Source organism: Saccopteryx leptura, chromosome 6 (assembly GCF_036850995.1).
Source record: "Saccopteryx leptura isolate mSacLep1 chromosome 6, mSacLep1_pri_phased_curated, whole genome shotgun sequence".
Classification (NCBI taxonomy): Eukaryota; Metazoa; Chordata; class Mammalia; order Chiroptera; family Emballonuridae; genus Saccopteryx; species Saccopteryx leptura.
This window is the reverse complement of record NC_089508.1, coordinates 9,566,873-9,591,572: the sequence shown is the minus strand read 5'-3', so window position 1 is coordinate 9,591,572 and position 24,700 is coordinate 9,566,873. Positions and strand designations below refer to the sequence as shown.

The 24,700-nt window shown below is 56.1% G+C and overlaps 1 protein-coding gene across 4 annotated transcripts in view; it reads right to left on the bottom strand.

Moving 5' to 3' along the window:
- Window positions 1-6,196: 6,196 nt before the first annotated feature.
- SYNE3 (spectrin repeat containing nuclear envelope family member 3) overlaps window positions 6,197-24,700 on the bottom strand; it is a 91,900-nt gene continuing 73,396 nt past the window's right edge. For 2 of the 4 annotated variants that reach the window (XM_066344395.1, XM_066344397.1), the window contains exons 12-18: window positions 23,589-23,750; window positions 23,288-23,460; window positions 22,036-22,225; window positions 20,436-20,597; window positions 18,668-18,817; window positions 17,587-17,625; window positions 6,197-7,389 (exon numbers count right to left, since the gene is read on the bottom strand). In XM_066344395.1, coding sequence (XP_066200492.1) covers window positions 7,189-7,389; window positions 17,587-17,625; window positions 18,668-18,817; window positions 20,436-20,597; window positions 22,036-22,225; window positions 23,288-23,460; window positions 23,589-23,750 — 1,077 coding nt within the window. In that variant the 3' untranslated portion in view covers window positions 6,197-7,188. The remainder of the gene's footprint in view (window positions 7,390-17,586; window positions 17,626-18,667; window positions 18,818-20,435; window positions 20,598-22,035; window positions 22,226-23,287; window positions 23,461-23,588; window positions 23,751-24,700) is intronic. The other 2 variants (XM_066344394.1, XM_066344396.1) reach the window with 2 other exon arrangements.

Below are 24,700 nucleotides of genomic sequence, written 5' to 3'. Positions count from 1 at the left end.
GCACACACACACACATGCATGCATGCACACACGCACATGCATGCACACACGCACACACACGCGCGCACATGCACACACGTGCACGCATGCGCGCGTACACACACATGTGCACGCACACACACACACGCATGCACATTGTACCACGCCACGGCCTGGCTCATTAACCAGAGCAGTGCAGCCATGTGAGCTAGAGCTAGGCTTGGGGCTTGAAATGAAAAGTACTCATTCCTCCAAAGCTGATCCTGGACACCTGATATTTTTCCTGCTTCTGGTACCTTAGGTGCTCGACACATTTGATGGACATTACTGGTGTCTAGAACACAAAGATGCACAGACAGAGCAAGAGAGACAGGGGCAGGTGTGGGAGCCGAGTTCTCGCTCACGAGCAGGTTATATGCAATACAAGAAAAAGAGAAAGCGTCAGTTCTAGACCAGCCCGAGGGGGTGTCCAGAGGCAGAGATCCCAGGGGTCCATCCCATCTGAGGCATAACACGCTGGGGTCAGGGGAAACACCCTGGGCCCAGCGTGGTCATCTGAGGCTCCCAGAGACCATGGGGTGGGTGGTATCTCTTGTCTGGAAGCCACAGTGCTGCCCATCTGTGCTTCTAGGTGGAACTGTGCATACAGCATGCACACACGCACATGCACACGCACACACACACACACAACTTCCTCTGTCCACTGTATCCTTGCCGATCAAACTTTTAGAACACGCCACTGCCTCTGGAGAGAAAATGCCCCTTTTGTTGCTCCAGTGGAAGAAATCAGAGCTGCTTTACAGGCAGTGACATCATGAAGCCTGCTGTGGCCTCCACCTGCCCCGCAGAGGTGGCCTGCCTCTGCTCTCCAGGGGAAGGTCAGCACCAGCCTCCACCCCCGGGCCCATCACCCAGGTGGTGCCCTTCTTCTTACTTTGACAGACAGAGGCACTGCTCTTGTAATTGGAACCGAGGCAGAAATGGTGGCTGCCGTAAGCCCTTGGCATCTGGAGTCCCCGTGGGCTCTGCCAACCAGATGACGAGAGGGAGCCACCCGCGGGGGTGCCCTCCAGCTTTCGCTTCCCAGCCCTCAGTGGTCCGTGAGACAGAGCAGGGCAGCCTGGGAAAGCTGAGGGCCTCTTTCCCCAGGATTTGCACCCAGAAGTTCCTCATGTTCTAGAAGAAGTTAAACCAAATAGGAATTCCCTGGGCTGAATCCCAGCACCAAGCAGGTAGGCCTGGAGGTGTCCGGAGTGGGGAAGGAACGTCCGCAATACCTCGGCCAGGGGAAGGGATGCGCAGGACTCGGGGACCCCTGGCGAGGCAGGTGGCGGGCGGTGGCAGAAGGCTGTTCTCACACTTCAACCGTGAATGCCAAGTTCTGCTGATCGAGCGTGAGACCAGGACACAGAGTGTCAGGATGACTGAGGCAGACACCCCAGGGCCTCCCCAATCCAGTCTACCCTTCTTTCTTACTAACAGAACCCTATGTTGTTGGGGTGCCGTGTTCCCAGACTCCATGCTGATGTGGGGGACCCATGGGACACAGTCCTGGCCGACAAGATGACATAGAAGTCTGGGGGGGCCTCCAGGAAAGCTCCTAAAAAGGAGGGCAGAATCAGCTGGTTCACCCCCTTCTTCCTACCTGGAACCCAGAAGAAAAATCGGAGGCAGAGCAAGCATCTTGGGCCATGAGGGTGAGCATGAGGAAAAGGGGAAAGAGCTGTAGAAACCGGGGCCCTGGCACCCCTGAGCTGGGGAAAAGATGCAAGGGCTCAGCTCCGGGCTTCTCAAAGCGCCTCATTTATTTAAGTCCCAGTTGGGATGGGGTGGGGGAGCTGGATCTAGGAATTTCCTTTCCAGACAGGAGCGCACCAGCATCTTCCTAAAACATCGAGCATTTCAAGGAGCACAGGAGGCTCCAGGACCGATTTCCCCCTTTGCCCACAGTTCGGGGGGTGGTGGTGGGGACCTCACCCCACTATTAGCAAAGCTCCCTCCCCATCCTGTCCAGCACTGAGTTGTGTAACTGGCACCGGACAGGTGCAGACATGCACCCCCACTTCTGGACCTGACTCCCTGGATTCCCTGGGTGAACAGGAGCTGCTAGGACCTCAGTTTTCTCACCTGTAAAATGGGTCCACGTTGGAACAAGGCAGTCTATAAGAGCCCTCCCCACTCTGACAGCCTGAAACAGCTGGTAGTTTAGTATTTCCTCCTCCATTTCGCTTCCCCTACAAGTCATAGCCGGTAATTCACCCTAACGCCAGCCTTTGGGGTTGGCTCGTCTCACCCCAAAGGTACTAGACTAAGGAAAGTGATTTTTTGATTAAAAACATCCTAATTTAAAAACAACAACGACTTTTTTTAAACAAGGAGGAGGCCAGAATTGAGAGTTTTCTGATGGGCATGGTACTGGGTACAAGGGTATCAAACAGAATTTTCTCAGGTGCCCAAGGTGCGTGGCAGCAGCAGCCTGGCAGGGGTTTGGCAAAGACTGTGAGGTCCATTCAGGCTGGCGAGGGGGAGGGGAAGAGCTCGGTGATCAGCTAGTGATGTCTGCCACGGACTCAGCAGGGGACGTGGATGTTCACTCAGTTCCTGCTGGGCCCCTGCTCACGGCCTCACCACCTCTCTTCATTCGGTTGCTGACCCGACTGGTGACAACCAGGCTGGGGTGAGGGGAGCGAGGGGAGCCCCCACTGTCTTAGCTGAGTTCTTGTGAGAGTGGAAATTAGGGCCTAACTGACTGGGCTAGGGACACAGAGGCTACCTCGAGGTCACTGGGCTGCCACCGGGAGATGACATACTGCAGAGGAAGCCACAGATGGCCGTCTCAGGGTTCACAGAGCAGGCAGAGACCTCAGGCACAGCCTCCCTGGGGGTCCCGCACCTCCCTGGCTCTGGGGAGCAGAGCAGGCAAGGGGTGGAGACAGGCAAGAGCTCATGTTAACTCATGGCCAGATGGATTGCTGGAACAGACACTGCGGGTTCTCAGGTTGATATTTCCAGCCACCGATTTTTACCACGAACCGTGACTGTGGGTTACTAAGTGTGCCAGTAATAAAAATAACAATAAGCGTGCAGCATTTGAGGGCTTGCGCCCGGTGTGTGGGCAGCAGCAGCACACCAGGGGCCTCGGCCAGCCAGCAAGCACACTGCCTGGGACAGGCATCCCCACCCCCGGCTCCCTGCTGGGAGCTCCAGCCAGCAGCCCCAGGCAGAGGGGCCCTGAGAGATGGAAGGGGAGCCAGGGCCCAGGACCCGTTTCCCAGGAGGGAAGCAGGGTGTCAGCAAACACACTCACTGCTGGGGGTGGCCTGCAGTTCCCTGGGCAGGCGCTGGTTACAGTGACAGCAGCCATGTCCTAGGAGGAGGAGGGAGGGGTGCTCACCTTCCACTGAGCGTGAGCAGTGGCTGGTGTACGGCGCTACGACGGGCAGTGACTCTTCCCAGAGCAGAGGGACGGTCCAGCAGGGAGGCTGTCCCGTCCCCGCCGAGCAGAGGAGCGGAGGTGCTGGTCTGTGACACGCATCCCTGGGGTCTGCAGAGGCTCCACCCTGGAGAACCCAGGACGACCTGGCAGACGCCTCCTCCCAGCATGGGCTCCGGGGACAGACAAACCTGGGCTCAAAGCCCACTTCTGCAGGGCCATGCGTCTTCGTATCCTTCAGCGGCAGCTGTCTCATCTCAGAAATGGAGTGCAGTAACAGCAAACCCCAAGGGTAAGGGAATTCAGTCAAACATGGCTCGTGGAGTGTGTGCCGAGGGACAGGCAGCCACGGCACCACGGGGAAGGCACTGTTTCTGATGTCATCGCTCCCTCTGGCCCCTGCATCCGAGTCCCCGGGGTCTCCTGGCCTCATCTGCTGCCCACACCTCCCATCTTTTCTTGATAAACACCCTCCAGATTCCACATGTGTCTTTCTGCGCTCACAGAGCTGGCTAAGAGGACCGGGGCGGGGGATGGGAGACGGCCAAGCGACCGGCAGCTTCGACCAGCTCACTCGTGCTTTTCTCCCACCTCTCCTCCTCCTTCCCCTCCTTTTCCTCCTCCTTCTCCTTTCCCTCCTCCTCTCCTTCCTTTTCTTCTTCTCTACCTTCTACCCCTCTCTCCTTCTCCCTCTCCTCTCTCCTCTCTCCCCTCCCTCTTTATCTCTCTTCTTCTCTCTTTCTCTCTCTTTCTCTCTCTCTCTCTCTTACACACACACACACACACACACACACACACACACACACACACACACACACACACACATCGGCCAAGCCGTGACGTTCAGCTTTCTTCCCACTCCGCACACCCTGGGGACAGAAGAAACAAACACTCGGGCCCCAGCGGGCACCTCTCTCGAAGGGCACTTTACAGCTCTCCGCGGCTCTTGTTGGGGAAGCTAGAAAGTTATAAAGATCATAGTTGTCTGCCCGCACTTGACACAAAGGAGATTACACTTGAAAAGCACCGGGAACTGGGTTGACAAAGCATATCACAATGGCATTTATATGAAAATCATGAAAATATCAGTTCTCTTTTTTTTTTAAAAAGTTATGAAAACAAGCGGTCTCCATGGCATCATTATCAAAGTTTAAAAAAATATACAAACATTCCCACCCACCAGCCCACACACTGTGGTGTGTCTCTCCCCCAATTCATGTTAAGTGGCTTTAGCTTTTGAAGTTGCGGACATGGTGGCGTGGGGTGGGGAGATCCCGCCATGTGCTATAGTGAGCAGGGCTCCCTCTAGCGGCAGTGGTTGACATTGCCTCCTCGATGTGTGCCCATGGGCAAGTTACTTCCCCTCTCTGGGCCTCATCCTTCTCACCTATAAAGTGGGGGAGTAGGCATGGAGACATTTGAATGTCCCTGCCACAGCTCGGACCTTCGGGGATGGGACCCACACAACCCAAGCATCTGGGCCTGAGTGCCCGGGCCTGAGGTCTTGGGGCACGCCGTCCCTGACTTTCCAGTAGAGCGGTCACCTGGGGGTATGGCCTTGAGGCTCAGCTTCTAAGTGTCTGGAAAAAATCGTGCTTTCTGAGTCAGCGCCAAATGCTTTCCTTAGCAACACCGTTTCCCTGCGCCATGAACGTCTAGTTCCCAACGGTTCCGGGAGGCCCGATTCCCAGCGCAGCGGTGAGAGCTATGCGGGCTGCGCCTGCTCCAGAAAGAGAGGGGTTGGTGTGTGTGGGGGGGGGGGGGGGGGGGGGGGGGGGCGTAGTGCGGATGGGGGCGTAGTGCGGGGGGCGGGGCGTAGTGCTGGGGTCAGGGGCCTCTGGGATCCTCAGGTCCTCTCTGCTTAAAGGGCCTTCCTGGGTCTGTAACACTTGATGGTTCCAAAGGCCTCTTGGTCTGTTTGTAAGTGAACAGACAAAATTGGTGTGTAAAGAGTGGGCGCTAAGCATTTTTTAAAAAGGAAAACCTAGTGTTGATTTAGGGAGAACATGATGGAGTTATAAAGCACTTGGGCACAACTCCAGAATCCCCTAGGGAGGAAGGGGGCATGTTCTGGCCTCAGGGCCCAGCACAGAGTCAGCCTGGTCCCTTCCCACGTGGCGCATGGAGCCCAACTGCCTCGCCCTGGCCGGAGAGGGCCTGGTCTGGAGCACCTGGAACCTGGCTCCCTCGGGGGCGGGTGTGGGGACACGTGGGGGACATTCTTGGTCCAGAGGACTGGCCGGGAGTGGGAGGGAGAGCCCTTCAGATGGACTGAGCTCCAAGACTGATCTCTCGTCTCTGTCTTGGACCCCTGATCCCTCTGCCCTTCAATGCCAGGGGCTCCCCTTCTGTCCCTTCAATTTAAATCAGAGACAATGACAAACAGCCTGAGAGTGACGGGGGTAGCACACCTTCCCCAGTACCGTCAGGTGGTGGCTACACAGAGCGTGCTCCCCTCGCTCCGTGGAGAACTCGACTTTCTCCCTGAATAGAACACATGGGGCACGCTCTAGCCACTGGGTTACGCTCTAACCACTGGGGCACGCTCTAGCCACTGGGGCATGCTCTAACCACTGGGGCACGCTCTAACCACTGGGGCACGCTCTAGCCACTGGGGCACGCTCTAACCGCTGGGGCACGCTCTAACCACTGGGGTACGCTCTAGCCGCTGGGGCACGCTCTAACCGCTGGGCCACGCTCTAGCCGCTGGGGCACGCTCTAGCCGCTGGGGCACGCTCTAACCGCTGGGGAACGCTCTAGCCGCTGGGGCACGCTCTAGCCGCTGGGGCACGCTCTAACCGCTGGGGCACGCTCTAACCACTGGGGCACGCTCTAGCCACTGGGGCACGCTCCAGCCACTGGGGCACGCTCTAGCCACTGGGGCACGCTCTAGCCACTGGGGCACGCTCTAGCCACTGGGGCATGCTCTAGCCACTGGGGCACGCTCTAGCCACTGGGGCACGCTCTAGCCACTTCTTGAAGGCGCACTGCGTGGTCACTGACACTCGTCGCCGGTCCGGGCCATCAGGGCGCCCTCATTCTGCTGTGCCTTCTAGTTCTTCCTGGGTCTGCTCTTTGTAGTTCTTTCCTTCCCTTGATGTCACCAAATCACTTGTCACTGGGCCTGCCACTGACCACCCCCATTCTGCCTCTGACCCCTAGCGCCTAATCGGCTGACTCTAAGACCAGACAAGCACGTTTGTTCTCATCGCACACACAGAGGAGTCCCTGGGCACTGGGGGGGGGGGGGGGGGGCTCGGGTGCCCGTCTGTGTGACAGCCACGAGGGCTTTCCAGTCACAGCGGGTTGGACTGGGTCATTGCTGGATAAGCGGTCACCATCCAAGTGACACATTACGGTCACCAGGACTGACTGCAGACCGAGCCAAAAATGCCACAACTTCTCCCCAGCCACAAATATACTGCTCACAAAAATTAGGGGAGATTTCAAAATGAATATGAAGCAATAACATATCCCCTAATTTTTGTGAGCAGTGTACATGTCACCTGTGGAACCGCACACACAGCGCATCTATATACAGAGCATATGAAAATTCTATACATGATTCCCCGGTCACACAGAGTACACATTTAGTATAAATAGACGAAGACCACACGGTATAAAAAGTAGTTCTGTGCAGGGAGCATGGATCCAGTATTTACACTGGGCAGCCCTGCCGTGGGGCCTGCCCGTTTGCAGTGTCCCCAGAGTCCTCAGGAGGAGCCCGGGGCTGATGGAAGGCTGGAGAGGAAAGTCACCTGCGTGCCCGCAGTGGGCTAGGTGGGCGGGGGGCCGTCGTAGCGGAGCATGAGCCTGAAGGAGCGGGCGAAATTGTTGGCCAGCGTGCAGCTGCGGTCTTCCTTGCCCACGGGCAGCAGCAGGAGCAGCAGCAGCAGGAGTAGCAGCAGCAGCTGCAGGGGCAGAGCCACGCAGCACACCTTCCGGAACAGGGCGCCGGGTCGGCGCCACCACTGGGTCTGCAGAACCAGAGCGGGAGGTGTGAGGGGGCGGGGGCTCCAAGCCGGAGAGGGAGGGGCGAGGGGGTTGCTAGGGGCAGCAGCGGCACTGGGCTGACTATCTGACTGCACAGGTCTCAGTCTTCCCATCTGGGAAATGGACCTCCTGACGTTTTTGCCAGAAACAAATATCTTTCTAGTTTTCTCAAACCAGTCAAGGCACAAAAGGAAGAACAAATATAGAAAGTGGTAAGTTCTGCCAGTTATTATGTAAATCTGTGCCTGATTATGTGTCCTAGGTGTAAATTTTGAGGTCAGTCAGCTTCTCTCTAAACTTCAAATTTCTCATCTACAAAAAGGGGTAATAATATTACCTACCCAATAGGGTTGTTGTGAGAAATAAATGAGACAGGGCCTGCAACACAGTAGTACTCAAAACTGCTGTCATTATTATTATTATTATTATGCGTCATGAATATCGTCATGGTGTAATCACAGTCACCACCGCCATCACCATTATCTTCATCCCCACCATGCTCATCATCATGGTCTTCACCATCCCTTTACCCTCCTCCTCCTCCATCACCATCTTCATCAACACCATCAATACCACAGGAAGGTCGGTCTCTCCAGCCCAAATGACTCGTGGACACTTTCTTAAACTCTAGAGGGCCTGGCTGGGTAGTGTGGTCATGGAAGTGCAGGGCCCAGGGCTGGCTGCTCAGGAAATCGGGGGCCCACAGTCACGGTGCAGCATGCTGGGGTCAGGGCCCCTCTCTTGGAAACCTGGCTCACTGGGTTTCAATGCAGATTCTATCACACACTATAGATGTGATCTTAGGCAAGTTAGTAACTTCTCTGAGCATCTGTTTCCTTCTATGCAAAACTGGGCTAAAACAACTACTCCCTATTGGCTGGGTTGTGGTGAGGACTCAATTTAAAAAGTAAACAATCTCTTAGTAGAACTATCTTTATAGAATATATTTTCTAGCTCCCTACAGAGCCAAAGATTCCATTGCTGAGGCACCAAAGGTTACAATCAAGTGATGAGGGCGATGATGATGATGATGATGATGATGCTGGTAAGGATGATGGTGGTGGGGATGCTGTTGATGGTGGTAATGATAACAATGGTGGTGGAGATAATAATGATGGTGATGATGGTAGTGGGAATAATGAGGATGGTGATGATGATGGTGGTGCTAATGATAAAGACAATGGTAGAGATAATGATTGTAGTGAGGATGATGATGGTGTTGGTGGTGGGGATGATGATGGTGGTGGGAATGATGATGGTGGTGGTGGTGGGGATGATGATGGTGGTGGTGGGGATGATGATGATGGTGGGGATGATGATGGTGGTGGTAGAGATGATGATGGTGGTGGGGATGATGATGGTGGGTATGGGGATGATGATGGTGGTGGGGATGATGATGGTGGTAGGGATGATGATGGTGGGTATGGGGATGATGATGGTGGGTATGGGGATGATGATGGTGTCGGTAGTGGGGATGATGTTGGCAGTGGGGATGGTGGTGGTGGTGGGGGGATGATGATGGTGGTGGTAGAGATGATGATGATGGTGGTGGTAGGGATATAATGATGGTGGTGGTGGTGGTGGTGGTAGGGATATAATGGTGGTGGTGGTGGTAGGGATATAATGATGGTGGTGATGGTGGTGGGAATGATGGTGGTGGTAGGGATGATGATGATGGTGGTGGTGGTGGTGGTGGTAGGAATGATGATGGTGGTGGTGGTGGGGATGATGGTGGTGGTGGTGGTGGTAGGGATGATGGTGGTGGTGGTGGTGGTAGGGATGATGATGGTGGTGGTGGTGGTAGTGGGGATGATGGTGGTGGTGGTGGTGGTAGGGATGATGATGATGGTGGTGGTGGTAGGGATGATGGTGGTGGTGGTGGTGGTGGTGGTGGTGGAGATGATGGTGGTGGTGGTGGTGGTAGGGATGATGATGGTGGTGGTGGTGGTAGTGGGGATGATGATGATGGTGGTGGTGGTAGGGATGATGGTGGTGGTGGTGGTGGTGGTGGAGATGATGGTGGTGGTGGTGGTGGTAGTGATGATGATGGTGATGGTGGTGGGGATGATGGTGGTGGTGGTGGGAATGATGATGGTGGTGGCGGTGGGGATGATGGTGGTGGTGGTAGTGATGATGATGGTGGTGGTAGTGATGATAATGGTGATGGTGGTAGGGATGATGATGATGGTGGTGGTGGTAGTGGGAATGATGGTGGTGGTGGTGGTGGGGATGATGATGGTGGTGGTGGTGGGGATGATGATGGTGTTGGTGGTGGGGATGATGGTGGTGGTGGTAGGGATGATGATGGTGGTGGTGGTAGGGATGATGATGGTGGTGGTGGTGGGGATGATGGTGGTGGTGGTGGTAGGGATGGTGATGTGGTGGTGGTAGGGATGATGATGGTGGTGGTGGTGGGGATGATGATGGTGGTGGTGGTGGGGATGATGATGGTGTTGGTGGTGGGGATGATGATGGTGGTGGTGGTGGGGATGATGATGGTGGTGGTGGTAGGGATGATGATGGTGGTGGTGGTAGGGATGATGATGGTGGTGGTGGTAGGGATGGTGATGTGGTGGTGGTAGGGATGATGATGGTGGTGGTGGTAGGGATGGTGATGTGGTGGTGGTGGGGATGATGATGGTGGTGGTGGTAGGGATGATGATGTGGTGGTGGTGGGGATGATGATGGTGGTGGTGGGGATGATGATGGTGGTGGTGGTAGGGATGATGATGGTGGTGGTAGGGATGATGATGGTGGTGGTAGGGATGATGATGTGGTGGTGGTGGGGATGATGATGTGGTGGTGGTGGGGATGATGATGGTGGTGGTGGGGATGATGATGGTGGTAGTGGTGGGGATGATGATGGTGGTGGTGGGGATGATGATGGTGGTGGTGGTAGGGATGATGATGTGGTGGTGGTAGGGATGATGATGGTGGTGGTGGGGATGATGATGGTGGTAGTGGTGGGGATGATGATGGTGGTGGTGGGGATGATGATGGTGGTAGTGGTGGGGATGATGATGGTGGTGGTGGGGATGATGATGGTGGTGGTAGTGGTGGGGATGATGATGGTGGTGGTGGGGATGATGGTGGTGGTGGTGGGGATGATGATGTGGTGGTGGGGATGATGATGTGGTGGTGGGGATGATGATGGTGGTGGTGGTGGGGATGATGATGGTGGTGGTGGGGATGATGGTGGTGGTGGTAGGGATGATGATGGTGGTGGTGGTAGGGATGATGATGGTGGTGGTGGGGATGATGATGGTGGTGGTGGTAGGGATGATGATGTGGTGGTGGTGGGGATGATGATGTGGTGGTGGTGGGGATGATGATGGTGGTGGTGGGGATGATGATGGTGGTAGTGGTGGGGATGATGATGGTGGTGGTGGGGATGATGATGGTGGTGGTGGTAGGGATGATGATGGTGGTGGTGGGGATGATGATGTGGTAGTGGTGGGGATGATGATGATGGTGGTGGTAGTAGAGATGATGATGGTGGTGGTGGTGGGGATGATGATGATAGTAGTGGTAGGGATGATGATGGTGGTGGTGGTGGGGATGATGATGTGGTGGTGGTAGGGATGATGATGATGGTGATGGTAGTAGAGATGATGATGATGGTGGTGGTAGTGATGATGATGATGATGGTGATGGTGGTAGGGATGATGATGATGGTGGTGGTGGTAGTAGGGATGATGGTGGTGGTGGTGGTGGTGGTAGGGATGATGGTGGTGGTAGTAGGAATGATGATGGTGGTGGTGGTGGGGATGATGATGGTGATGAGAAAACATAGCTAAATGCAGGTGTTCCTGGGAGGTTCTCTCCTGGGGACTTTTGTATCTCCACCTCTCACACCTGAGTCATCTCACCCACTCTCCTGCCCCAACTCTGTCTGTCCTCCAGGCTGATAACACCTGGCTCCATGCCTCCAGCCTCAAAAGTCCTCCAGAAGAGAGAAGCACTGCTGGCTGCACTATGTCCGCAGTGACTTCAGGAGCAGGGGTGGGGGCTGGAAAGCCACTGAACATCAGTGCACTGAGAAGGTTCTTCCACAGCCACTGGGCTGGGCAGACCTGGCCGGTGTGTGGGCTCCTGCCCACCCGCTCGGCTCACATGGGGCTGGCTGCCTCAGTCTGTGGGGCTCTAACCTGACTCCTTGACGTTTCCTGTTATCTTTGCTTGATTCCAAACCTCCAACCCATCTGGGAGCAGCAGAGAGGGTGAGGCGACATGCTGTAGGCCTTCCTTAACGTGGGCTTCCACCACAACTACAGACCTGTAATTAATGGTCACCCAAACGCAGGCTCTGTTTACAGTGTTCCGTTTCTGTTTGCTCCTCCACGCTCAGAGCTCACACTTAGCTTATTGAAGTGAGGAGCTGTGTGTGTCTTGGCCATGATCCTCTGGGGAAAACGTTTTGGAAGGTCTCAAGTGTGTTTGCATTAAGAAGTGTTGACAAGGGTGGTCTTTTTCAAAGGACTCCCGCTGCCTGCCCCACGGCTGTTTACTTAGGGTTCACATCCTCACTCTGAGGGACCTGAATTCTAAAATGTTCTTTAAACTAAAAGACACATTTTTATATGATTCTCAGATGCTCAGAAAACACACACACACAAACACACACACACACACACATTCATACACACACACAGGCATAAGCTATGGTCCAAGAAGCCAACAAAGGAACCAGCACCCTCGGCTCTTCCCAGAGCTGGGAGCGTCCCCGTCCTTCAGTCCCCGCAGAAAGGCCCGGTCAGTCCTGCCCAGCTGGAACGACACCAGGAGCAAAGGGGTTTCCTGGAAGTGACAAGCTCCCCACCCATTAGGGTATGGAAGCAGAGGGTCTGAGCACATGGTGGTGGGGACAAAGCAGGAGACACTGTGTGGGGTCATCACATGCTCCAGACTCCTTCAAGCTTTCACAGGAAGCTGAGACTCCAGAGTTTTGAAGAGTTCAGAAAGATGAGTTTATCATGGTAAACAGGAACTAATCTGCCATTGATGAAAGATGGTGCGGGGTGGGGGAGAAGGTTTGGAATTCTGGGTTCTAACCCTGGCTCTGTGTGACCTAGGACAGGCCACTTAACCTCTCTGAGACCCAGTTCCTTCGTCTGTTGGGAAAATGGGAGAATGATACCTGCCTATCAAAGGGATTAGGATAACAAGGCAGCACATGCTATGTCAACAGGCACAGTTGGTGCTCAGTCCATGCTCTTTACCCTCCTCCTCTAACTGATGGCCACTGGGGCAGATGGGCAGTTCCTACTACTCCCACAAGCTCCCGCCTCCACCAGATGCCAAGGATCAGACACCACCAACCTCTCCAGCCACATCAGAGAGAAAAGCACCACTCTCCTTTAATGCCATCTCTTGGTCCCAAAAGGCCCTCACAACCTCCTGCCACAGGGCCTTTGCACAGGCTATCTCTTCCATCTGGAATATTTATTTCCCTCCTTCCTCCAATATACCTGGTTAACTCCTCCTGATCATTCTAATCTCAGCTAGGGGGGGGGGGATTGCTTCCTCAAGGAGGCATCCCAGGCCCCTAGACCAAAGCAAGCTCCATCACGCCTTCCCATGGCACCCAGACCTTTCCTTTGCAATCCTGATTCAAGTCTGTGCTCCCTCTCAACACCTTGGAGGCAGGGCTCACATTAGTTTGGTTCACTGCTGGGTCCCCCGCCCTGCTCAATAAATATTTGCTGAATGACTAAAATAATGAATAAAAGGCTTCTTCTCTTCCTGTGCCTCTGGCCACTTCCCCCTCTCCCCCAGTACCTGCGGTGTGACCATGCAGCCTGGCCACTGGCTATGAGCTGCTCTCGCTGCTCAGTGCTTCCCCCAGAACATCTGGGCTCCACTTGTTAACAAGCGCATCCAACATGCCCCGCTGGACCCTGTGCTCAGCACTCTTCCTCACTCACGGCTTCCTGAGCTCCTGCACATCCCTGCGAGGGGGGCCTCCCCGTGCCCCCCCCCCCACAGGGGCAGAAACTGAGCACAGACGCTGTCTAAGTCAGCAATGGCCAGCTGCCGCTGGGCTCAGCAGAGGTATGGGTAGGCCCCAGGGGTGGTGTAGCACGTGGTTGGAGGTATGTCCCTGGCTCTCTCCTTTTAGAGGTCAGAGACAGCATGGCATTGGACCAAGGAAAAGCCCAATTTGATCCATCCCCAAAGTTGGACAGTTAGTCACAGGGGGATAAGTCAAGCTACACTCCCTCTGCCCTACCCTGAGAGGGCCATTGCCACAAGAGGCCAAGAGACCACGCCCCTCCCACCAGAATCGAGAAGCTGGTTGTGAGTGTCAGAGTCCAGGCATGTGAGAGTTTCAGCATGGTCCCTAGCACAAAGTAGGGACTGTTGAAAAAAACCATAGTGTGAGAGAAATGAATCATCCACCATGGACAATTCACTGATGCTCTGAGCTTTGGTGTTATAGTATTACATCCGATCCAAGATGCTGGCGTTATTTTACATCTCAGTAAGAGAGAAGAGAACCCAAGAGCCAGGATGGAGCATCTGATCAGAGGCAGCCAGGGGCGGCCCCTTAGTAGTGGGGAGGCGAGCACTGATCCCGCCGCATGGAGAGAGGAAGCACAGAAATGCGAGGTCCTATCTCAGCACCGGGTGAAGGGCAGGAAGCAGAACCTTTCCCGAAGAACTGGAACCACAGGCTGCAGCTCCCAGGGGTTGGCCGTCTAAATTTCACACAGCCAGTGTGGTCCAAAGGAAATCAAAACAAAACAGAATGCACAAGCAGAGATTTTAATGTAAAGAAATCTCAGGTGAGTGGGGTCCTGGGGGTGGAGGGAAGCCAGTCCACACCCTCACCGGAAGAACTGGATTGTAATAAAACACCCCAGTTCCAGAGACGGGAAAATGTGGAAAAATTATGAGCCTTAAAACTTATGAAATATGGTCAAGTAAATAAAATGCCACCCTCGGGCTGCTCAGCATTTGAATCTACATCCCAGAGGCCACAGTACCCAATGCATGGGACACTGGGTTTGCTCTCCACGCCTGCCTGTGGACTGGCGCACAGACCCCGCCCTGGCCACCCAGGCAGACCGGAACACGGGCCGACTCTTCGGCGGCTAACGGTCTGCACTCGGGTCAGAAAGCCTCGCTCCCCGGGCCCGGACAGGAATCTAGATGACTCACAGCCCAGTTGCAACTTGAAAAGCAATTACATTTCATGTGTCTGCATGCTGCAGACAAACCTATCTCGTGGCACTGAGTTGGCAAGTGCGTGGGCAGCTGCAAATTTAATAAGTCTCAATTACTCTGTTCCCACAAACAAGCAGGCTGAAGTCCCTCACGTGGCGGGAGCCTTCGAAGACTTGGTGCGCAGAGAGAAAAGATAAAAAGTATGCAAAAGCAACGGCTCGTAAATAATGAGCTGCAGGGCAGGTTTCCCCTCCTCCACCCCTGCCTTTGGAATAAAAATAATATAGGAAATGTTTTTAGGTTGGCAAGATTACCATCTCTGAAAAGAGGGCCTACTTACTACCTGTCAGGCCGGCGTGTGCGTGCGCACCCCTACACACCACGCATGCGCACACCCCGACCAACAAAATGAACACCGGGACCAAGCCAAAGGGAGGCGCCCCAACTGAAGTGGCGCCGATCCCTTTGTTCTCAGCCACAGAAGCGGGCCAGTGTCTGCAGCAGTCTCCAGGGTCGACATTTACACGGCAGTTAAGAACCTACTGTGTGCCAGCCACTGCAAGAAATCTGCCCACCATGAGCTGGGCGGACGCTCCTTTTGTGCATCGGAACACTGTGGCTCAGCGACTCCCCAGCGATCCTACGCACTAACGGTGGACCCTGGATTCCCATACAGAGCACGCAGCAGTGCTTCTCACAGGCCAGCAGCACGAGCATCGCCTGGGAAGTTGTTAGAAATGCAGATTCTTGGGTCACCCCACGCCTCCCATGTCCATAACTCTGGGGGAGGGCCACAAAAACCTGGGCTTAAACGAGCTGTCATTTAGTGAGCCCACGACGGCTTCTGTATATGAGCCTCCGGGTTCTTACTCCATAGTGGGCTGAGGCCTGTTAGCTCAAAAGCCAGCCAGCACCAGGCTCAAACATTCACACATCCAACTGTTCTAAACATAACCCAGATAAGTGGAGTTTGGGGCGATGTAGAGCCTGCGGCCTTGGCGTACCCCATAAACTGTGCCCAACATCTGCCAGCCACAGATAAGAGAAAGCTGCAGCTATAAAGACCCCCCCCCCTCAGCTGCTACTGCCTTTTGAAGTTTCCTGACCCAGAGCTGCGCCACTGTGCTCAACAAGACCATCTGGATATGGAAGCCCTCTCCCGGTCTCCCTCCCCACCCAGTCAGGATGCACAGATGGCCAGGGCTAAGCTTTGCTCTTGTGTGCACTGATGTATCTGAATGCCTAAAACAGTGCTTGGGACAAAGTCAGCACCCAGGAAATAATTGTGGGATGGATGAGTGGATGGGTGAATGAGGAGACAGCAGATACACATAGACTGTGCATATTCCACATTAACCCGATCACAGACTGCAGGGGATCTGAGCTGTGCTGGAAGGCTGCTGTCAGCCAGCCATACTTAGAAATATTTAGTGAGCACTTACTATGTTTTGGGAACCAAGGGTCCCAGAACTTGGTCCCTTGGACTCCAGCCTGAGAGCTGTATCAATGAGGACTCCCAATCAGTGACAGGCTTGAAGTATGAGAGCTAGAGGCAGCCTGGACACCTGGCCCTAGGTCTCCCATGTCCCACCAGGAGCCACCAGACTGGACTGTGGGGGCCACAAGGTCCTTCCCTGTTTTACAAGGAATCTTCCCAGTGATGTTCCCTGTTTCACAAGGAATCTCTTTGTTATTCTAAATTCGTGTTGGATGGTGGGGGGGGGGGAACCAGGGCCTTGGGCTCTTTAAAGAACTCTTGTAGACGGTGGTTCACATGATCTTCAAACTAATTCATGAAGTAAGGGCAGCATTAATAGTCCCATTTTACAGATGGGGAAAGTGAGCCCCAACAGACAAAGCGACTTGTTCCAGGCCACAAAGCTAGAACATGAGGCATGGGGCCCAGAGCACAACCTTGGTCTCGCCACTGCCCTGCCTAGCCCAGGGGACACCCTCTCTCCCAAGAACGCGAGACAAGAACACCAGCTGGACACCAAGGAGACATCGTGGTGTACCAAGCAGCTGGAAAGGGAGACCGCGAGGAGCCAGGGCACGTGGGAGCAGAGCGGGCTGGAGGCTCTTCTCTTACCAAAGCGCTGGGCGAGAAAACAAATGTGTTCCCTTGGAAAAGGGGGCCCTGGGGACATGAATTTACACTGCGCTTTTTCAGAAGCAGGTAGATCCACCAGGCCCCAGGGGTGCTTTCACCAAGGCATATGCGAAAGGTTCAGATGTGGGCTTTGCAGTCAGAGGCCAGAGGCCACACAGGAGCCTTTGTGCTACAAGTCATTCCAATGGGCCACATTCAGTTTCCTCATGCTGAAAATGGAGGTGACAATGCCCATGGGCATCACCGGGACAGTTAAATGAAACACCCTAGCCATGATTGAGTACCATTCCCAAGACACAGCAGTTGGTCAGTATTAGCACGTAGAGTAACAATACTCAGTATTACTCATTGTTATTATTACTCATTATTATGACTGCCATTACTGTTGTTGCTTTGGCCTGCAAGCCCCTCGGGAGTGGCTCTGAGCATGCCTTGGGGCGCCGGTGGTAACACCTGCCTGGTAGAACACAAAAGGCACCCGCCCCTTCCTCTTCTGTCCCCCTCCGAGCCCCATATGTCTACCACTCAGGTAGCCACACCACCCCGTGTGCAATGGCCAAGGCTTCCTGGGACAGTCCTGATTTACACCTGTCTTCACAGCATGATTATTAAGAGCATCCTTGTTCACTCTTCACCTTGCCCTGGTTTTGGATGAAAATTCTGGTGTCACCCTCTCTTATGGCCCTGTCACACTCAAGTTCACTCTGCACGCCCCCAGGGGCTTCCTGAGAGAGAGGGCCTGGGGCCCAGCACCATGCAGCCCAGAGCTGATACTGCATCAATGGTCCTCAGACCTCATGGAACCTTCCAGAAAGCCCAGGAGTCCCACCCCAGCGTCGCAGACCCAGCGACCCTCCAGACACCCTGCCCTCCAGCCGTGCGGAGCAGATGGCAGACTCCATACCTTCTGGAATCCAGTCGGCAGCCCTGGAGAACTCCGTGTCTGTTATTTTAGGGAAGGGAAGGAAAAGGGAAACAAAAGTTAAGTGAGTGAAACTTAAGTCCCAGCAGAGCCTGTAATGGAATATTCATTTTGTCAGGGGAGCATTTCTTTAAAACTTCTGGTCATCTGGACAGGCTGAACCAGCAGGTGATTCGATTTAATGAGCTTTTTAACGCACTTCAGACCCAGGTGGGACTCTGTCTGGGAAGGCTTGGGCCAAGGCCCGTGGGGCACGGCCGCCTGGCTGGGACTGGGCTGACATCTAGTGGCCAGCTAGGCCATTGCAGGGCCAGCAAAGAAGGACTCCGGAGCTCGGAGTCTGCCATCCGAGGGCTGCAGGGCCCTCAGAGACCATCTCAACAACCCCCTTCCTGCTCGGGCTAACCTCCCAGCCTCAGTTTCCCCACAGCTTCTCAGGGAATAACAACAGTACCTCCTCTATAGGTACGAGAACAGAGCACTTAATAAAGGCTCTTACTTAGCTATCCCTGTCCTGTGTGAGGAGACACGGGGCCCACAGGGGACGATGCTTGCCTGGAGCCACAAAGCAAGCTCACGCAGGAGCGGGGCAGCCCCCACGGGTCCGTCTCCCACGCCTCCAGCAGCAGAGCGTGTGTCAGTGCTGGCTCTCTGCTTACCAGCCCTGGGGCCTGGGGCCAGTGTGACTTCTCAAGAGTCTCAGTCCCCCTCCCGGGACGAGAGCTACAATTACTGGCAGAGGGCTGCTGAGGACCGAACGGGTGATGCCCACAAAGGCTGCAGCTCAGGAGGCAGCAGAGCCCCCTCAGGCGTCATCTGTGCTGGTCACCGCCGCTGCTGTCGGAGCCCCAGCCTCACAGGGCGCTGGGATGGATAAAGGGCACTTGCCTTCCAGGGCCTAGGCCCCAGGGTTCTGCCTCTCCTCTCGGAGGGGCCCCCTCGGTCTGGTCTGCGGAGGCACAGGGCAGAGCGGGCACGGGCCCAGCCAGCATTCCCAGGCGAGCGTGGGCTCAGCTGCTGTCCCACCCCCGGGGCCTGGGAGCCATGTGTCCTTGGCGCCTACCAGCAGCTGGCTGGAGTCCTTGAGCTTGGACTTGTAGAGCATCCACCGGTAGCGCAGGTCCTCCAGCTCCTCCGAGGTCCCCCTCGCTGGCCCAAGACGAAGGAGGTTCTCGAAGAGCTGCTGACCTTCTGGCACCCGGGCCTCCAGTTCCTGTGGAGGGAACGGCCATGTCATGTGCACCTCCCACATGGCCCCACCACCCTGCCTGGCTGGTGAGGAGGAGCCAATCGAATTTCACTTGGGAGGAGCCGACAGAAGCTACTCAGTGCAAATCCCATCCGTGCCAGTTCAGGCCAAAGCCAGGCCGCTGCTCTCTGCAGTGCAAGAGAACGGGCCCCGGCAGACGGGTCGGCTGCGCTCATAACCTCCATGGTCATATCCAACTCTGACACCCTAGAACCAAGTCCTGCAGAGGGCTTGACGTAGAGTTACCATTATCACAGCTACCATCATCGACTGTCTCCCTGTGGGCATGTCTCAGCCTGGTAGAGCGATGCTGGCACTGGGATTTTTCTACCACAATATAGCCCAGTGTCCCCCAAGGGTGGCGCCTTCTATCCTCAGGGTTCCTGAGAGGTGCTGAGATGAGGGCTTTGCGCCAGGCTCTAGATCCAAGATCCTGGTGCTGCCCCATCAGACCAGCTGTGTGATGAGGGTAAGCTGCTTCGTCTCCGAGCCCCCTGAAACGTGAGCTTAGCTAAGGCGAGGAGGTTTCGCCGGGGGCACTGCCAGTCGTCCCTGACGTGGCTGGAACTGGGGGGTGGTGGCAGGAAGTGGGAGGAACGGTCAGGTGGGAGGTGGGCAGGAAGGGTTTCCTGGTCATGGTCAGCTAGGTGATTGGACCAAACCTCTCACTGAGGACAGAGTATTAACAACATTTAAAAGGCATTATAGGTGCAGAACTATGTAGTAAACATAAGCAAAAAACAGAAACATGAGGCTTGATGACAAAAATAAAATAAAATGAAATAAAAAGCATTAAAAAGTTAACAAGAGCGTGAGGGACATCAGGCTCAAACCAGGGCAAGGATGAAACCCAGAGAAGTGAGCCCAGTGCTCAGGCCTGCTTGGCCAGCAGGACAAGGGCCAGTCCGGAGAAATCACAGGAAACAGAAGATGCTCTTGGCAGCCTCTCGGGGCCACGGAGGCAAAGGTCAGAGTCCGCGCCCTGCAGAGGGGCAGACTCTGAAAACTATTTCCCCTTTAGCTGAGACTCCTAAGTCTCCATAGTTAAGGTCAAAAGTGGTAAGTGCTCAGATTAGACAGTGGTAGTGAGAGGGGAACAGAAACAAAAAATACCCAGGAGGCGGAATCCAGGAAGGCTTGGTGGCTAATTCCACACAGGAGTGAGAGAAAGACTGTGGAGTGGGGATAGACTGCCCCGCTGAGCTCCGCCAACGCGCCAACCTTCAGAATCGTGTGTTAAATGGATAGTTGCTGTGCAGAGCCACAAACCATTGGGATGGTTTGTTACACAGCAGCAGCTAAGTGATGTAACAGTCATGATTACAAGTGCTCTTTCCAAGCTGGGAAATACAGAAGTAGGCTGAATAAAGGAATACTTGAATGAATGGTTCTGCTCAAGTATTTGAACCAGACAAGTTTAAAAAGGATTCTTTATACACAAGCAAGAACCGCTCATGAGCTAGGCATGTGCTCCCCCCACCCCCCTGCCTTTTCTTTTTTTTTTTTTGGAAGAACTCCCTGGTGGTAAATACCTCGATAGGGTATAAGCCCTACAGAAAGGGGCCTGTCCTTGGGAACAAACCTGCAGCTTCGTTTCTCGGGTCCGCGCGTCCTTGGCCGTGGCCGTCCGCGTGGCAATGATTCTAACCAGCTTAGTGTTCTCCACCTGCAGCCACTGCGCGAAGTTCCTCAGGAGCTGTGGGAAACCCTCGCGGCCGCCTTCTGCTTCCCGGAGCGGATCTGCCTGCAGGAACGCACAGTGTGAGTAAAGCATCCTCTGGGAAGACAGCCACGGGCCGCGTGTCCCCGCATTCGGCATTCCGTCTCACGCCGAGGGTGGGGATGAGGATATCCCAGAGGGGATGAGAGGGGCCTGGGGCCAGGAGGACTGTCTCTGTTCAATGTGGCCCCAGTGTTTAGGGGCCGCCTCCCTGCTCTCCCAGGGGCAGCCCCTCACCCCTGACCAGGGTGGCTGTGAACATGGTTATCCTCCTCGCACTGTGTCCCCTGCAGCCCTGCAGCCAGAGGGACCTGACTGGCACGCCCACTCAGCGAAGCCCCCTCTCTTACAGAGCCCGGTGTGGCCCGAGAGCCCACAGAGTTTCCGGCTCTGCCTGGCTCTGCCGCTCGTCCCGGTCGGTCCCTAAGCCCGAGCCCACGAACACGCGTGGGCCCCGGCACTGTGCTCTCTCCTGGGGCCTTTGCCCAGTCTGTCCCTCTGCAGGGAACGCACTCCCTCCACTCCTCTGCACTCCCCACTCTGCCATGAGGGTTTCCCTCCCACCTCCTTTCTTCCGGGAGGGCTTCCCCAGAACTGGGCACGGTCCCTCTGCAGCAGGCTCCCAGCGGCATGTGGCCCCTCTGCCACAGCGCACCAGGCCTTCTGTAAACCCTTATTTAATTGCCTGCAGTTCCCACTTCCTTGTCTGTCAAAATGCACCCGAGGCCCATCGGTGGGGCTTGTAGAAATGCAGATTCCTGGGCCCCACCCCAGTCCTACTGAAACCAGGGTCTGCATTTCAATCTGAGTTGGGGGGGGGGGCGTGTGCAGGGCGGGGCAGGGGGTCATGTCACAATGTGAACACTCTGGGTTCTGGCATCTCTGCCGGAGGGAAGTGTATTCTGTTTCATTCACAGCTGTGTCCCAGCTCTGAGCACAGTTCTCAGAACACAGTAACACTTCATAAGTGCCTTTCGGATGGAAAAATGGGAGAATGAATGGAGTGACTCCTGTCTTTGAAGAACAAGGGGTGAATTTCTTTGCAGCCTGCTTCCTTCTTTTAAAGGCAGTCGGGGGACAGGGTGGATGATACAATGTAGTTAGCTCGGTTCTTTTCACAAAACACAACTCTTAGGGCACACACACAAAAAAGACCCATCTTCTGTGGTTTCAGTTTGCAACCTGGAGCCAGCAGGAAGCTTTTACCCTGCCCCTCTCCTCCCTGCAGGGGGCCGTGTGTCCGTGGGGTGGGGGCCTGTCCATCAAAGGGATGCCCTGGGCCTTCCTCAGGGACATGGGGTCTCTGGGTCCCTCTGTCCAGTGACACAGGAAGGCTCGTGACACAGCAGAACCAGCTCACAGGAGCCAGGGCACGGCCACGCCCTGAGCTGAGCATGTGGCCTCAGGCGGGGGTGGGAGTGGAAGGTTGTTGGCGACTCTCCTCTCCCCCCCAATCACTCACCTCAGGATCTGGCCCCTCCTGGAAGCCCCTCCAGACAGACTCCCCTCCAGACAGACTCACCTGACGGTGACGCCTGGAAAGGGGACCCGTGGGGGTGATGAGAAACCCAGACTTAGGGATGTTGTTGGTGAAAATCATCTTCTTCTCTGAGTCCACTTCCGGCCTCTGCAGCTGCCGGTTTCTGACGAGGCTGAGAAGACAAATTCAGCCCCATCAATGTGGGGACGACAGGACGGGAACTCCCCGGGAAGGGGAGAAGTATTAGAATGACGGGGTCTTTGCGGTGGAGGCTACTTCCAGTCTCCCCAAGTCCATGCCTGTCCTTCAGGTCGGAACATCCCCAAGGCGCACGCATTTCTGGTTTCCTACTTGAGACCCACACCCTGGTCATGAAGGTGCAGGTACCCACTGATGTCCGTGTGGCCCAAGTCTGAACGGACTAACTCTCAAGCTGGGACATCGCCCTGCTCCTTCTGCCCCTGGATGCCAATTAGACCAGACAGGAGACGCCCGCAGACACCTGACCCCTGCCTGCCACACGGCAGAACCCGACCACTGCTCCACAGCCCCAGCCAGCCCTCCCCGGGGCGGGAGGGGTGCTGTCCTGTCCCATGCCTGCCGCGACCACTGCTCCGCAGCCCCAGCCAGCCCTCCCCGGGGCGGGAGGGGTGCTGTCCTGTCCCATGCCTGCCGCGACCACTGCTCCGCAGCCCCAGCGAGCCCTCCCCGGGGTGGGAGGGGTGCTGTCCTGTCCCATGCCTGCCGCGACCACTGCTCCGCAGCCCCAGCCAGCCCTCCCCGGGGTGGGAGGGGTGCTGTCCTGTCCCATGTCTGCCGCGACCACTGCTCCGCAGCCCCAGCGAGCCCTCCCCGGGGCGGGAGGGGTGCTGTCCCGGACGACTGCTCCGCAGCCCCAGCGAGCCCTCCCCGGGGCGGGAATGGGTGCTGCCCGGACCCATGCCTGCCGCACGACTGCTCCGCAGCCCCAGCCAGCTCTCCCCGGGGCGGGAGGGGTGCTGCCCGGACCCATGCCTGCCGCACGACTGCTCCGCAGCCCCAGCGAGCCCTCCCCGGGGCGGGAGGGGTGCTGTCCTGTCCCATGTCTGCCGCACGACTGCTCCGCAGCCCCAGCGAGCCCTCCCCGGGGCGGGAGGGGTGCTGTCCCGGACGACTGCTCCGCAGCCCCAGCGAGCCCTCCCCGGGGCGGGAGGGGTGCGGCCCGGACCCGGCTCAGTGCCGGGAGCCCTCTCACCTCAGCAGGCTTTCCTGCAGCAGCCCGAGGGCCCGCCACGCCGCCGCCAGCCCCGCCAGCTCCTCCTGGACCACAGCAGCCCCTTCCGGGGAGGACCGCTCCATCACCAGCTGGCCGTGCGCTTCGATCAGGGGCAGCTGGGCCTCCTTCTCCGGGAACTCAGCCAGCAGCCCCTGAAGGACACACACACACAGTGAGGTCCCTGGGGAGGGTCTCCCCCCCCCCCCCGCCGTGTGGGGACTTTGGACCTTGAGCCTGCTTTTGGGGGGATGAAGCATCTCTGCAGGGAAAGCCATCTCACCTCGATTTCAGCCTCTCGAGACTGGGCATCCCACGGGCCTGTGTCCTCCAGGTACAACTTCAGCTTCCGTGTGACCACAGCTATCCACTGTCGCAACTCCTGCAACCCGTGGCTGAAGGCGCAGTGTTCATGCAGGCTCCGTTGGGATGCATCCACGAGGTCCTGCGGCACAGCCCGGGGGGCCCGGCGCCCTGAGTGCTGGCTGAAGCTGAGACTCTGGGCCACCCTACCCTGCAGGGTCCCCAGACTGCGAGGGCCACCCTACCCTGCAGGGTCCCCAGACCTGCGGGGGCCCTGGGGTACAGCCCCGGGGGCCCGGCGCCCTGAGTGCTGGCTGAGGCTGAGACTCTGGGCCACCCTACCCTGCAGGGTCCCCAGACTGCGAGGGCCACCCTACCCTGCAGGGTCCCAGACTGCGAGGTCCTGGGGTACAGCCCCGGGGGCTGGCTGAAGCTGAGACTCTGGGCCACCCTACCCTGCAGGGTCCCCGACTGCGAGGGCCCTGGGGTACAATGGCCCCCAGGGCTCCCAATCAAGACTCCCCAAGAGTCTTGAGCAAGAACAAGAGACATCGGTGTATCCCTCCACACAGCACAAGGATTTTACCCAGGAAAGACCAACTCTGCTGTAAAATGCCTCGAAGCCTGTCTTACTTTCACAGGAAGTACAAAGTCTGGAGCAATCGAACAATCGAACCTCCCATCCACCATCAGCGTGGGTGTAAACTGGCACAACCACTTGTGAAAATAAATAGTAGGTCGATGTCTCCTAACACTGAACGTGGGCAGCCCTGGGACCCAACCCCCTGACCTCTGGGTGTATGCCCAACGATGCAAACACATCTCCACCAAGAGGCAGGAGAGTGGCATTGCTTGTAATAGCCCCAAGCTGGAACCCACCCAAGTGCCCATCAACAGCGGAACGGACAAACACATGGAGCTACAGTCATCCAATGGAATGTCTCACAGCCGAGAGAATTAACAACCTACAACGACAATCTAAGGCAACATTGTGGATAGATTTACAGCCACCGTGAGAGCTAGAAGCCACAACATTGGAAAACATTCTGTCTGACTCAACTTGAGTAACACAGACAATCAGGTAAACCCAAC